This window comes from Vipera ursinii (genome assembly GCF_947247035.1).
Source record: "Vipera ursinii genome assembly, chromosome: 1".
In the NCBI taxonomy this organism is placed as follows: Eukaryota; Metazoa; Chordata; class Lepidosauria; order Squamata; family Viperidae; genus Vipera; species Vipera ursinii.
In genome coordinates, this window is record NC_139512.1 from 334,357,376 (window position 1) to 334,373,347 (window position 15,972).

The 15,972-nt window shown below is 38.8% G+C and overlaps 1 protein-coding gene across 1 annotated transcript in view; it reads left to right on the plus strand.

The window, feature by feature from the left end:
* SELENOI (selenoprotein I) overlaps positions 1-15,972 on the plus strand; it is a 48,718-nt gene that overhangs the window by 23,087 nt on the left and 9,659 nt on the right. Inside the window, exons 3-6 of the mRNA XM_083360750.1 lie at positions 469-577; positions 9,768-9,842; positions 10,688-10,950; positions 14,646-14,754. Of these exons, the coding sequence (XP_083216876.1) occupies positions 469-577; positions 9,768-9,842; positions 10,688-10,950; positions 14,646-14,754 (556 nt within the window). The remainder of the gene's footprint in view (positions 1-468; positions 578-9,767; positions 9,843-10,687; positions 10,951-14,645; positions 14,755-15,972) is intronic.

A 15,972-nucleotide genomic window follows, 5' to 3' on the forward strand; every position in this document is an offset into this window, starting at 1 on the left:
TGCAAATGTACTGATGTTTCTCTTTTCCCAGGAGGGGTTTTGACACATGAAACCTGACTGATCCGGGACTGACCAAAGAGACTGGGGGGAGGGGTTCTTTTTCGGGGATACTTTAAAAGTATTGATCTGTGAGACAGTTTCCAGATCCTGTCTAGATTATCCACTGCCAGCAATGTTTTAGTAAAAGTTCCTATTTGGACAATCCTGTCTCCAAGAGTTCTTCTTTCTTTCCTAAGATGTGGATTGGGGTGGGTTCTGACACCCTTTTCTCTGTGAGATTCCCTTCTTTAGAAAACTTGATCATTTGGACATGCAGTCACCTTGTGTACTGGGTTTTATGTTCTGCTGCTATAGAACAATAAGGAAAAAAGGCTTACGTCAAATGAAAAGTTATTCATCCTTGATGAAAATTACTGTGTCCATTAATATGAACTAGCTGTGTGTTTTTTTTTACTTGCTTTCTCCTAGATTTTCCCTAAGTGGCTGGCCCCAAATTTGATAACATTTTCTGGTTTCCTGCTACTGGTCTTCAACTTCTTTCTCATGGCATACTTTGACCCTGATTTTTATGCTTCTGGTAAGACTTTGATGTTTTATTCAATTTTTAAATTGTGTGTGCCTTTATAATCACAAGAATGTCAAGAATTATGAAAAATATATTCTTGATACTGATATCTGTTTGATTTTAGCCTTGCTTGATATTCAGACTGACTCAGTTTTACTTAGCTATGGCCAGGGCACACAGATTTACTCAACAAATGATGCGTAAAATAATCCGGTTGAACTTTATGTATGTACCAAGCCCTTGTATTGCTAGAATATTGCCTACTTAATCTTGCTGTGGTGTTCTTAGGTTTTCCAATTTCTTGATTTATTTTTTACAGGCTTTTAAAAATATGTATGCTGTCCTTCAAAACTAGCTGCTTGCAGGACATTGAAATCATAAAAGCATGTAGAGATTTGAAATGAAAACTAAAATATGATAAGTCACAAAAATACAGGTACAGGTAGTACTTGAATTATGAACAGTTGCTTAGTAACAAGCCAGATTCGATATTCTGATAACTTCTTTCTCTCTCACCTCTCTCTCTCTCTCTCTCTCTCTTTCTCTCTCTCTCTCACACACACACACACACACACTCTGAGGACAAATGATTGCGCTTTGGGCGCTTGGCAATTGGACTGCATTTACAGCCATTTGCATTGTCCTGTGGACCTCATTTTACAACAGTTGCTGAAAACCAGAGTAACACCAGTTTTTGCCAAAACCTTACTCACTGCAAATCATTGGTTCACTTAACAACTGTGTAGGGGACACTAACCATTATTATCCTGGGAGAACATCCTCTTTGAAGAGGATCTTAAACTACGATTGGTAATTAGAGGAAGAAATATTTCTTCATATATTGTAAAGGACTTTACAGGTAGTCCTCACTTAATGAACTACAATTGGGATGGGTTGTTGAGCGAAGCACTTGTTAAGCAAGATGTCATGTGACTGAGACCCCCATGACTGCTTTGCTCAGTGATCACAATCCTGGCACTTCCGGTTGTGGTTGTTAAGTGGACAGTAAGGAATGTGCCTGAGGGGTTGGGCAGGGAATCTGGGAGCCTCTGTTCAGAACTGAAAATCTCCCCTGCCAAAATTCAAGCAGGATTTATAGCCCCTGAATGAAGAAACACTGACATGCAGCTGCGCCAGGCCTCCTTCCCCACCCACCTGAGGCATCCCACATTCCTTATCTTCTGTGCTGCCTCTCTGCTCAAGAGTTGAAAATCCTGCTTGCATTTTGGCTCGCTCTCGTCTCTTGGAACTAGCTGAAAGAGCTGCTTGCCAAAGGATGTCAGCTTTCTTCCATGCATGGAAGGGAACTCCTTTCCCAGGATCAGGAAGCAAAGCTTAAATCATCAGGATATGAGTTTCATTTTTCTACCCCGCTGAAGGATTTAAGCTCCCCTCCACATGGGAAAGGGAATGCTTTTGGCAGCATGCAGGAATAGCTCAGATCTTCAGAATCTAAGCTCCATTCCTTCAGTCCACTAAAGGAGTTCAGCTTCCCTTAGCGGGCAGGTTTTTCAACCAGCCTCCAGAGATGAGAGGGAAATCCTGCAGAGATTGGACTGCAGATGGTGATCACAGGGCACTTGGCAACCAGTTGTAAGTGCAGACAGGTTGCCATTCACCCAGATTGCAATCACATGGCTGCAGGGGATAGCTCAGTGCTTTACGACAGCTGGAAGTCCAAGGGCATCATAACTGTAAACATTTGTTAAACAACCAGTTGGTAAGCCAGCTACCTGTTTAGTGCCTGATAATGCAGGTGGTTTAGCCTGGCTTCACAAATTATTTTATTTTATTTATATACTGCCCCTGTCACTGTTTGACACGGCTCTGGGCAGCTGGGAATTGGTCGAGGTTGCATAAATCTGGATAGTAATATCCATTTATTTATTGAATCTGGAGGCTAATAAAAATTATAATCATACAAAAACAAGCAATACATTAAAACATTCATAATAAAAAAAAGAAAATATATCGAGCACAATTTACTCATGGCTTGACACTCAGTGTAATGTCTATAAATCCCCCAAACTCCTTTGGAAGAACTCTATTGTAACAACCTTCCAAAAGATGAGGCTAATTTAATCTACATGGAAAGGTTGTTCCAAAATTTTGAGCTGTGTCCAAAAGCTAGTGTTTCCTGCATTTGGCCTCCATCATTTCACCAAAATGAAGGATTACCCACAGCTTCTGGTTGGGGAAGGCAGTTGTGGCTGAGGGTAGACTTGAATTTGGGTTTCCCTCATTCTGGATCAACCTTAACAGTTACACTCTCTTTCATAACCACCTAATTCTAGACTGTATTAAGAAATCTAAGGGTGTTTTTTTTTACAATAACAGTCTTTAGTGCTTAATGAACAATTTGTTGTCTGGGTTCATATATTTAAAAACAATAATTAATTTCTATAATTAATATGTTAGTTGATAATATATTTCCTTATAATAATATATTAAAGAAATCTAAGTTTTTTGTTTTATCAATCCACAGACTTAGTGCAACATACAATAGAACTGCAATAAAAGAAAAATGCATTAAGAAATAATAGTCAAAACAGTATTAAGCATGCCATAAAAACCAATAAACTCAAATTTGGTAGTGCAGAATTGTTTTAACTGCCTTACAGAACACTGGATTGTGCTAGATTATACCAATGAACTTTCCATTTTTTTATTGATAATGATGTTAGAAATAATTTCAGAAGTTGCACTGAATCAGAAGTCATTAGTGTGCTGAAACTGCTTTATAATGAAAAGTGGAAGAAAATAATGGAATGCAGAAAGTTACATATGGTGTTGCAAAATTGCACGTCTAATTTTCCTCCATTATTCTAGGAGCCCAAAGAAATTAAATGATTAAAAGTTCACAAAATACTCCTTTATAAATGTGAGATTTTCATCATCAGATATAGGGATAATAGTTACCAATTAAAAGTTTGCAAAGCATATTAGGGAAATTGAGCAAATTGAACAAAGTTCCAATTAGCTACCCAATAGGCTACAGTAGCTGTCTTTTGCCTCTAGCAAGCCCTTAAATACCAGTTACTAATTAATCCTCAGGTTTATTTGATAGGGTGCCCAGAAAGTTGGCTGTCAAGGAGGACAAGATACTGATTTTAATAAACTTTTGCTTCCATTGTGCAATCTTGCTTTTGGTAAAGAAACTAGAACAAACCAAAATTGTATGGTTACAGAGTACTCAGTGTTAAATAGAGGAATTAAAAATCTGATTGAAAAAGTTTGACCCATACTAGAAAGCATGAATGGCTGGTTGGAAACTGATTAGGAGCAGTCCATGTTGCAACTTCTTGCTGAAGTTCTTTTTTGTCTTATTTAATTGTAATGCTTAGTTGGATTGACTACTTGTACGCTTAGTCACAATCCACTTACTGTTCAAGAGTAATGTTTAAGTTTTATTTAGGTTTAATCGGCAACATGTGACTCAGTGGAATATGTTGTTTGATCTCTTTTCCTCTAAGAGGAAGATTATCCTTAATGAAATTATACGAAGATGCCTTTGTGGTTCTTGTTATTTTGAAATAGATAATTTGTTTTTCCATCACTGAATGTGGGTGAGACATGAAGATACATATGTTTTAAGATGTCCATCTCAGCAAATAGTATAGCAGCTGCCCTCTGTGTTTGCAAAACAAGGATCTTCATGAGGGCAGACAAATCTTCTGTTGTTTAGTTCTTTCACTGCTGTTTGCTGCCCAGCTAATAACCAATATGACAATAGTTTTATAATGGTGCTGCTTCCTGGCTCTATTTTCCCAAACTGAAAGTTCAGATTGAGAGCAAAATATGTATTTTTCTCTCCCTAAAGGTATTTCTCTTGAAAAACATGGTCTCACAGAATTTTGACCCAAATGGATTTAAAATTTATGCAGAGCTAGCTAATAATGTATTAATATTAAACAGCCTGAATTGGCAGAAGTATAGGAAATGGAAATCAGCTATGTGAAAGTACAGAGTAAGGATTTAAATTCTTGCCAAGAGTATGTGAGACTTCATAATACAGAAATTCTTTGTTTTACTTTGCATCTCACTGATCAAGGTTGTGTTGTAGTAGTAGTAATAATAATAATAATAATAATAATAATAATAATAATAATAATAATAATTATTATTATTATTATTACTATTATTATTATTATTATTATTATTATTATTATTATTATTATTTGGAAGGGCCGTTGGAGGTCATCTAGTCCTACCCCCTGCTCAGGCAGGAAACCCTATAACATTTTGGACAAATGGCTGTCCATTCTCTTCTTAAAAACTTCCAGTGTTGGAGTATTCACATATTCTGGAGGCAGGTGGTTCTACTGGTTAATTGTTCTAACTGTCAGGAAGTTTCTCCTTAGTTCTAGGTTGCTTCGCTCCTTGATTAGTTTCCATCCATTGCTTCTTGTCTTGCCATTGGGCGCTTTGGAGAATAGCTTGAGTCCCTCCTCTTTGTCGCAGCCCCTGAGATATTGAAACACTGCTATCATGTCTCCGCTCGTCTTTCTCTTCATTAAACTAGACATACCCAATTCCATAGGCAGTGCCAAAGAATGTTCAAACTATTGCACCATTGCACTCATTTCTCATGCTAGTAAAGTTATGCTTAAAATCCTACAAGCTAAACTCCAGCAGTATGTGGATTGAGAACTACCAGAAGTACAGGCAGGATTTCGAAGAGGCAGAGGAACTAGAGATCAAATTGCCAACATATGCTGGATCATGGAGAAAGCTAGAGAGTTCCAGAAAAACATCTACTTCTGCTTCATTGACTATGCTAAAGCCTTTGATTGTGTGGATCATAACAAACTGTGGCAAGTTCTTAAAGAGATGACTGTACCAAACCATCTTATTTTTCTCTTGAGAAACCTATATGTGGGCCAAGAAGCAACAGTGAGAACTGGACACGGAACCACTGATTGTTTCAAAATTGGGAAAGGAGTCCGGCAAGGCTGTATACTGTCACCCTGCCTATTTAATTTATATGCAGAGCACATCATGAGAAAGGCAGGGCTAGATGAATCAAAAGTTGGAATTAAGATTGCCGGAAGAAATATCAACAACCTAAAATATGGAGATGATACCACTCTAATGGCAGAAAGTGAAGAAGAACTAAAGATCCTCTCGTTGGAGGTGAAGGAGAGTGCAAAACTTGGGTTGAAACTTAACATTAAGAAAACCAAGATCATGGCATCCAGCCCTCTCAATTCCTGGCAAATACTGTAGATGGGGAAGAAATGGAGGTAGCGACAGATTTTATTTTCCTGGGCTCCAAGATCACTGCAGATGGGGACTGTAGCCAAGAAATTAAAAGACGCTCCTGGGGAAGAAAGCCATGGCAAATCTAGACAGTACACTAAAAAGCTGAGACATCACCCTGTCAACAAAAGTGCATATAGTCAAGGCTATGGTCTTCCCAGTTGCAATGTATGGCAGTGAAATTTGGACCATAAAAAAGGCTGAGCGCCAAAGAATTGAGGCCTTTGAACTATGGTGCTGGAGAAGACTCCTGCGAGTCCCTTGGACTACAAGGCGATCAAACCGGTCAGTCCTAGAGGAGATCAACCCTGACTGCTCTTTAGAAGGCCAGATCCTGAAGTTGAAACTCAAATACTTTGGCCACCTAATGAGAAGGAAGGACTCACTGGAGAAGAGCCTAATGTTGGGAAAGATTGAGCGCAATAGAAGAAGGGGACGACAGAGAATGAGGTGGCTGGATGGAGTCGTTGAAGCAGTAGGTGTGAGCTTAAATGGACTCCAGAAGATGGTAGAGGACAGGAAGGCCTGGAGGAACGTTGTCCATAGGGTCACAATGGGTCGGACACGACTTCGCATCTAACAACAACAACAGCCCAATTCTAGCAGCCGTTCATTATATGTTTTAGTCTCCAGTCCCCTAATCATCTTTGCTGCTCTTCTCTGTACTCTAGAAGTCTCAACATATTTTTTTACATCGTGGTAACCAAAACTGGATGCAGTATTCCAAGTGTGGCCTTACCAAGGCATTATAAAATGGTATTAATACTTCACGTGATCTTGATTCTATTCCTCTGTTAATGCAGCCTAGCACTGTGTTGGCTTTTTTGACAGCTGCAGCACACTGCTGGCTCATATTTAAGTGATTGTCCACTAGGACTCCGAGATCCCTCTCACAGTTACTACTATTGAGTAAGGTACCCCCTATACTATACCTGTACATTTGGTTTTTCTTGCCTAAATGTAGAACCTTACTTTTTTCACCATTGAATTTCATTTTGTTTGATAGTGCCCAGTGTTCAAGTCTGTCCAGATCCTCCTGTATCTTAAGCCTATCTTCTGGAATGTTGGCTATTCTAGCCAGCTTGGTGTCATCTTCAAATTTGATGAGTTCCCCATTTATCCCTTTGTCCAAATCATTGATGAAGATGTTGAAGAGCACTGGGCCCAGAACAGAGCCCTGGGGCACCCCACTACATACTTCCCTCTATGTAGATGCGGTTCCATTGAGGACCACATGCTGAGTACAGCCGGTCAGCCAGCTACGAATCCATCTGGTGGTGATTCTGTCTAACCCACATTTTTCTATCTTATCAAGTAGAAGGTTGTGATCTACTTTATCAAATGCCTTACTGAAGTCCAAATAAATTATATCCACAGCATTCTTCTGATCCACTAATTTTGTCACTTGGTCAAAGAATGCAATAAGATTTGTCTGGCATGATCTGTTTTTGACAAACCCATGTTGGCTTTTAGTAATGACTTTGTTTTCCTCTAGGTGCTCGCTGATTTGTTGTTTGATTATCTTTTCCAGAATCTTCCCAGGTATTGAGGTCAGACTGATAGGTCTGTAGTTTCCTGGATCTGTTTTTTTTTTTCCTTTTTTGAAGATGGGAACTACATCAGCTCTTTTGTAATCCTCTGGTAGTTCCCCAGTGCTCCAGAATCTTTGAAAAATATAGTTCAGTGGTTCTGAAATCACATCTACCAGTTTCTTGAGAACCTTGGGGTGTAATCCATCTGGTCCTGGTGATTTGAACTCGTCTAGGCTGGACAGGTGCTCACTTACCATTTTCTTGCCTATCTTAACTTGTCTTTCTATTCTATTTTTTATGGCACTATTTTGATAGCTTGGTCTGTTTTTTCTCTTTGTGTAAAGACAGATGCAAAAAATGAGTTAAATAGTTCTGCTTTCTCCCTGTTGCTTGTCACCTTCTTGCCACTTTCACCCACTAATGGAGCAATCATTTCCTTCACTTTTTTCTTGTTTTTTACATGTTGAAAGAAGTTTTTTTGTTATAGTTGACTTTAGTCGCAAGCCTTAGTTCATTCTGAGCCTTAGCTTTCCTCACTTCATCTTTGCAGGCTCGGGCTGTTTGCTGATATTTTGACTTAGTTATGTGCCACTCTTTCCACTTTCTAAACTTGTCCTTTTTATCTTTCACTTTGTCAGAGTTCTTTATGCAGCCACGCTGTGTCAGAGAGTTCTTTATGCAGCCAGTGTTGTGAGGTAGCAAATAAATTGAATAAATAAAACAAATCAAGCTAAATTTCCAAATATTCATGGTGTTTGTTATCAATAAGAGGGAAAATAGTTGTCATTGCCTTCGTCCTGTGTTTATATTTTTGGACTTTACAATCTAGGCTGTGAGCCCAGAATTACCTGGTAAAAAGTATCATCCTACTAACTTTTCAAGGTCAGCCGGATGTTTTGCTTCTCATCAATATACAATCTATTACCTCAGATTATGTCAAAGTTGTGTTATAACAAGTGATTATAGTAGTTATGGTAGTAGCTGTGGTGGTGCAGTGGTTAGAATGCAGTATTACAGGCTAATTCTGCCCACTGCCAAGAGTTCAGTCCTGACCAGCTGAAGGTTGACTCAGCTTTCTATCCCTCCAAGATTGGTAAAATGAGGATCCAGACTGTTGGGGGCAATAGGCTGACTCTATAAACCAGTTAGAGAGGGCTGTAAAACACTATGGAGTAGTATATAAATCTAGGTGCTATTATCTTGGGTCCTTTCTGTTCAAATTATTTTTAAAAATCAGCATTTTCTGAATAAGCATGTCTCACTTAATAATGAATACAATTTTGATGGAAACCCAGGCTTTATATTTGTTAGTACTGAAATTCACACCTGAAAGAAAAATTAAAACCATGATATTTTATAGTAGCTGAAATGCTGTTTCGTGTTCCTAAGTATTGAGAGGGGTTATAACCTTTAGAGCAATAGCACATAACTTGAGTTCCCTGGATTGAATGCAGCCCCCACTCCAAGATTTGTATGCAGAAATTCACAGAATGTACACCCAAAGCTTAATTACATCTAATTAAATGGAAATGAAATGAAATCTCATTCTTCTGGCCCCACACACTCCTTTTTGAAAGGAAGCTCTACTTGTCTTTCACAGGGCAAGGATAGTATTTATTAATATAAAAATGCAATAGAGCATTTTCCAGATGATTTTGATTCCATTTCCTATCAGTCCTAGCCCTGTGTGAAATGGTGAAGAATTACCAGTCCAAAGCATCAGGAGAGTCCCAGGAAGGATATGTTTTCTCAAGAAGTTTTGATTTGGTTGGGGCAGGGGCCATAATTCAGTAAGAAGCATAGCTAATCCCATTATTGAAGGGTTTAATTTTCCAATTCGGCCTCAGTGCTTTGGAGCCCACCCATTCTAATACCTTTCTTTCAGATTAACTGATCTTGCTGCTGTTGTTTCATTTGCATATTATTTCAACTTGTAATTGTAGTTTAAATTTATTATCAGCCGCCCAGAGACACAAGTAGTGGGCGGTGTAGAAATGTGATGGATGAATGAATAAATAAAATACTATTTTACACTATACTTATGGCAATAAGAGTGGCATTCCACAATTGGGTGGTAGCTGCTATGAATTCAATGTTAAGTAAAGGTTTGCTGATACAAGCAAGTAGTAGATGTTAGAATACGTTTTCCACATCATAGTGTCTCTTTGCCATTGCCGCCTTCTGGGATTTTTTTTAAACTTCTCATTCTAATTTACAGTCCTAGTATTTCCTGGTAGTCTCTCGCCCAGCTGCCATGACTTATTATTGTCCCGAGACATTAGAAGAGTTCCAGGTTGGTTAAGCCTGCAACAGAATGAACCTGATCTTAATGACTAAAATATACTCTTCTTCTTGTTTGAAAAATGTTTTCCTAGGGAAAATAATGACTTTAATTACTGTCTTTCCTGCAGCACCAGAACAAAAGCATGTTCCAAACAAAGTGTGGGTCATAGTAGGTCTTCTCAATTTTGCGGCTTATACTCTAGGTAAGATCTGTTAATTTTCTGCACACTGTATTTATACAGTCAGCAATATATTAGTGAGCATATTATTGAGACCAAATTTCCTGAATAAAACAGCTGCTTATTATTACACCTACAAGTCTACTGCAAAATACACATGCAAGCAGATTGTACCTTATGCCTCTTACCACTCATGCTTGTGGCTGAAATATCAGAGGATGTTTTTCCCAAAGAGGAGGAAGGATAGAGGAGCTGCTCTGTTCTCTGTTGCACATTCATGTTTCTTCATTTTAGTTTCATCAGGGGCAAGAAAGGAGACTCTGGAAGATGCAAGCCCAAAGCCACAAGCAATTTGTTCTAGAGTAATTAGTTTTCTTTTGTAAGCAACATATTCTGATCAGCTTTTACAAAAGGAAATAAGAGTATCTACTAGTAAAGTAAAGTGCAAGTAGTATGTGTATAGGAAAAAATGTAGCAGGAATATTTAAAGATGAATGCAGTGGTATAAGGCCTTGAGTGTCCTGTAAAAGATCTGTAGCAATTTTAGGAAAACAGTAGGATTTACAGCAGAAAAGGGATAGCATTTTAGGGATTCAGGGATTAGGGATTCAGTTCACCACAATCTGAAACCAAATCTTTCTTTTCTGCCTCATATAATTGCATGCATTTTCAATAGTTTTTAACAACAATGGCACTAGTAAATGAGCCTTGGTGTATGAATTGCCAGAGCCTCACCCAGCTTAGTTCTTAAATGTTTTTGCTTTGATTTCTTTCCTTAATGTATTTTTCTTCTAATTTTAATCCTAGCCACTCAATAGAAATGAAAGCAATCAGTTAACCTTCTCTTTCTGTGACATCTTTCTCCTCAGATGGCGTGGATGGGAAACAGGCACGTCGCACCCAATCCAGCTCCCCACTTGGGGAACTCTTTGACCATGGCCTGGACAGCTGGGCTTGCATGTTCTTTGTGGTGACCGTGTACTCCACTTTTGGCCGAGGATCCAATGGTGTCAGCGTTTTTGTCCTCTACCTGCTCCTCTGGGTGGTTTGGTTCTCATTCATCCTTTCCCATTGGGAGAAGTATAATACCGGGATTCTCTTCTTGCCTTGGGGCTACGATATCAGCCAGGTGGTAAGTCAACCAGCCTTTTGCCACAACCATTGCCAAGGGTTGCCTTAATAGTGGTCAGAGATCTGGTGTCATGGATCCAACTGTTACAATGAGCATGGCTGCAGCCATTTTTTCTTCTCATTCTAGGTTGCCATGTGGCTTATTTTGATTCTCTAGGGTTTAGATCTGTTCCACTTGCTTATTATTATCATTTTCAGGTTAAAGCCCCATTTATTTTATGTGAGATTTCTTTAGAAGGCTTGAAATAACATACAGAAATGTTTAACCCTGGAGTTTTCAAACCTTTTGGTGCCAGGACCAAAGATTATGTAAGATTATGTGACACCACAACCCCTCCCCCCATCTCTCTTGATTTCAGTCAGATTAGAGTTGGGTGAGAAATAAATACACCACTATGAGTAATGAAAATTATTTAAATTATGTTTGTATGTGCATAGAATCTACAGTAGAGCCCTACAGCTTTATAAAATAAAATTATATTGGAAATAATCATATTTAAACATTAGTTTAAATAGAAAGTAGAAGCTTGTTCAGTATTACATAATTCCTGAAATATGATTTTTTATTTTTGAGACAACCATTCTAATTTTTGGTTCTACACATATTTTGGAATGATAGATATTTCCTGAGCGGGGTATAACCTATATTTTAAGAACTCTAATTTAACCTAAAAGCAATGAAGAGCTTTAGATATGCTTATGTGTGTAATTTACCACTCAGTTCAAGGGTGTACTAATGCAGTCAAATTTCCCTGTGACAGACTAGTAAAGGTTACAAAAAAATCCCCTCTAAAAAGTTAAGAAAAATTGTCTTGAATCAAAAAATTTATCAGAGCCACCATTCTTATGGTTTGCGAACAAAACTAATTGGTGATTTCCACAAGTGGCAAAGTCTAAAGGAAGGATATTTTTTTAATCAGTTTCCATTCATTGCAAAGATGTATAATGGCCATAGTATTTATGCAGACTTTCAGGCTTGTAGGATTTCATTCATATCTAGAGAGTTTGAGGAACTGTAGTTATGAAAGTGAGGCTAGGACTGTGGAGCAACTACTCTTTAGAGAAGAAATTTGGCAAATTGTTATCCTGATTTGTGTTTACTGCTGTACTCAGTAATCAATTGGCCTTGAGTAGCTCACACGAACGCAGTTGAATGTAAACATTTAGAAATGACACAACAATTAATGCAATTCTATTTGGGCATAATGAAATTGGTCTGAATAAGAAATTTCTGCATTGATTCATTTTGGCTACCAAGGCATGAACTGCAAAAAAAAAAAATTATTCCCAGGTACTTAAAAAAAAGATGAAGATGACACTTTTGACTAGCTTCTAAACTGAGCCCCTAATAAAGCAAGAAGGAAAGTATCTCTCCTCTAAAGAGATGTCTCTTGAGACATATAATTTTAAGACTCAAAGCATGTGTTTCTCTCCATCTGCATGTTTCATAGACAAACTCAGCAACACAGTGGATGAAATTGAGTGCATTTATTGGCAGGCATGAATGCCTGTTGTGATTCAGGGTCAGCCTGTGGGTTCGGCAGTTGGGTCAGACGATTCAGAGGAGGAGGAGGGGGGTGTTGGAGAGCCTGCAGAGAACAGCCCGGAGGCTTCACAGAGCCCTCAGCCAGGCCCCTCCCATCTGGTCACTACGCAGAGCCAGCTGTGTGAGCCTGACAGCGTGGATGAAGATGACCCACAGCTGGCCCTGTTCAAGGACGCCCAACACAGGAGGCAGTCAATCAGGAGTAAACAGAGGAAGGCAATGGGGCACCTCGGAAGGAGGCAGAGAGAAGCCACGCCTTGAACTGTTTAAAAGGGGAATGTGTGGGAGGGCTGGTTTGCTGAAGGCAACCGTTTCAATAGCTCCTGTTTCATGGTTCGTGTTTTTGTTTGGCTCTGTTTGCTCTGTTTTATGTCAATAAATTTGGCAGGCTTAGTTCCAGCCTCCTGCCTTTTTGTAAAAGGGTTGTCCCTGCCTTTTCTGCAGGGCCGGTAGTAGGCTGGTACAGAACAATGCCAAAGAACTTGGTAAAAGTAGCTTTGTTTGAAAAACAACTACCAAGTATAGTTGTTTTCACTGGTGTTAGTTGTCCACTCCTCCCCGAATGCTGGTGGGCAGGCACTTTCTTTCCACTCTTCTGGGATGCCCCACTGAACGCTTTCTGAACAATCACTTACCACGCTGGAACCTTAAAAGAGCCCTTTGCCCTCTTACGTTGGCTGCCTGCAGGTTTTATTGACTTGGACTTAAATACTTGCATGGCTGAGCAGAGGGGACCTTGATTTTTTTATTTTTTCCCCCACACTAAAATCTGATTCCTTATCCTCCATACACACTCTCACTCATAAATTTAGGAAGAGAAATTACATTTGAATCCTATTAACAAAAATCCTCATAACTGTAAACTGTAAATCCTATTAACAAAAAACCTCATAACTGTAAATGGAGAATTTTGGATGAAAAGTTTTTGCCTGTCCTCCTTTCTGTGTGTGATTTCAAGATTCAGATGAATTAGTCAGTTTGTATGTATCTTTCAGCATATTAAACTTTCTACACTTATGCTGTTTGCCTATAGAATTTGTTCCCAGAATTTTTTTTAAAAAAAACTATTGGGATAGTCCAGGGGTAGGCAACCTTGGCTCTTTTATGACTCATGGACTTCAACTCCCAGAATTCCTGAGCCAGCATGGCTGGCTCAGGAATTCTGGGAGTTGAATTCCATGAGTCATAAAAGAGCCAAGGTTGCCTACCCCTGGGATAGTCCAACTCTCCCTTCCCTTTCCATAAAATTTACTGGTCTCTGGATACCCGCAGTACACCATCCTCCTATAAAATGCAAATGATAAAAAAGGTCTACAAGGATCATCTTGTCCAATTCTCTGCAGTCTGCAGCAAAATCATCCTTGGTAGATGGCTCTCCCACTTCTTAAAAATTCATATCCTTTATAGGTAGACTACCGGCTTATAGAGATCATACTGTCAGGACAATTTTCTCTTATTTAAATGAAGTCTAGGTAGCTATAATTTAAATCTTTATTTGTGCTTTTAATTTCTTTGGGAAAAGAAAATCTTTCCTGATCCTCTTCCCTATGGCATTCTTTTATATACCCAAACACTGGTACTATGTCGCTCCTTAATTGTCTTTTCTCCAGATTGCGTACCCTAACTTCCTTCAGCATGTCCTCAGAGTTTTCTGGTATAATGATGCTCACCGATTGTTCATATCCCCCACGCGAATCATTTTGTGAATGAGGTTTTGTGGGTACTATTTCATAAACGTGCCTTGATCATACTCTCAAGATATAATTTGCAGTCAGCAGCTTAAACACCTTGAGATATTTTCTGGGCCAGCTTCCAATTTTGCACACAGCTTTCAGCATTCTCAGTAAAGTAGGTATAGAAATGCAGACACCTATAGGATGCTTAGTTTGGGAAAGGTTGCCTTGGTTTATAGCTTCTTCCCTTTTACCAAGAAAAGTTAGCTCTGCTCTTTGCACCAATTACAAACCCTTGGACATGCAGTTGTAGCAGGCACAGGGCATGAAGAAAAAACTTCTACATATTTCCATCAACAACATTCATGTTACATTATAACACATAAAAGACTTTTCTGATCTCTAGACAATTTTGTCAATTGGAAATGCTGGATAGATGATTATTATAATGATCTGTAATTCTGTCTTCTTTTCCAGACCATTTCAATAGTATACATAGTGACATCCATCATAGGAGTGGAGGCCTGGTACAGCCCTTTCCTGTTTCATTTTTTATATAAGGATCTGTTTGTTGTTATGATAATTGGTAAGAGGAATCTTGTAGAAACTTGTATCTTTTGAGCTGCTTTGTACCAAAACCTAGCATGTCTTTATCAAGAAAATGTTTGTTATTTATGCTGAATTTTCTTATGAGATGGAGATGGGAGGAGGTCACATTGAGTAGTTATTTGTTCCAGAATATCTCATACAAGATGACATTTTTTGTTGAAAGCCTAAAACTGTGACCAGGTTTCAATCTGTCTGCATTGCAGCAGATGAGTTGTATATAACAAGATAATTAAGTTAATGTAAAAGTAAAGCATTAGAATTGATAATGAATTATCAAAGTGGAAGATAGTTTCTGCCTTTTAGGATCAACCATCAAAACTGAAGGAATGAGCACTCAAGAAATATGCTGCAGATTAGCACATGGTAGAGCAGTCATGAAGTCCTTGCAAAAGATATACAGTACCTATGAAAGATAAGAATTGTGTAAACGATGGCATTTCCTATGACACACTCCATGAAAGTGAAAGTTGGATTCTGAAAAAGTAGGATAGGAAGGTACCGTATTGAGACTTCTGAACTTAGTGTTGGACTCCTGAGAATACTTTGGACAGTTGAGAAAATAAACCAGTGAATTATCGAACAAATCAACCCAGAGTTCTCACTCAAGGCACAAATGACCAGGCTTAAATTATCTTAAGTTCCAACACATAATGCAAAGACCTAGTTCTCTGGAGAAGATTCTAAAGCTGGGAAGGGCAAAGGAAAGAGACGTCAGATTTTAATTTAATTTAATAATTTGATTTCTATACCGCCCTTCTCCCGAAGGACTCAGGGCAGTGAACAGGGCAATACACAATAAAAATATTATACAAAAATTAAAAAGCCATTGAACATTATGCCCTTAAAATTAATACATATTACAATTAAAACTATTTATAAAACCCAACCCCATCCCATCAGACCAGGCCAGCTTGTTCGAAAAAGAAAGTTTTGAGATCGCACCGGAAGGAGCGAAGGTCGGGGGCCATCCGGAGCTCAACCAGTAAGCTGTTCCAAAGGTCTGGCGCGCCCACAGAAAACGCTCTCCCCCTGGGGGTCACCAATCGGCATTCTTTGATCGGTGGCACCCTGCTACATCATTGTAGCATCTGTGTGGTTTTATTGCTTTTATTGTTGCCTCTGCCCAGAGTTGCCTCACATTGAGATGGGCAGCAAATACATAAATGAGAAGAGGATGATCGGCAACAAAGTGAAT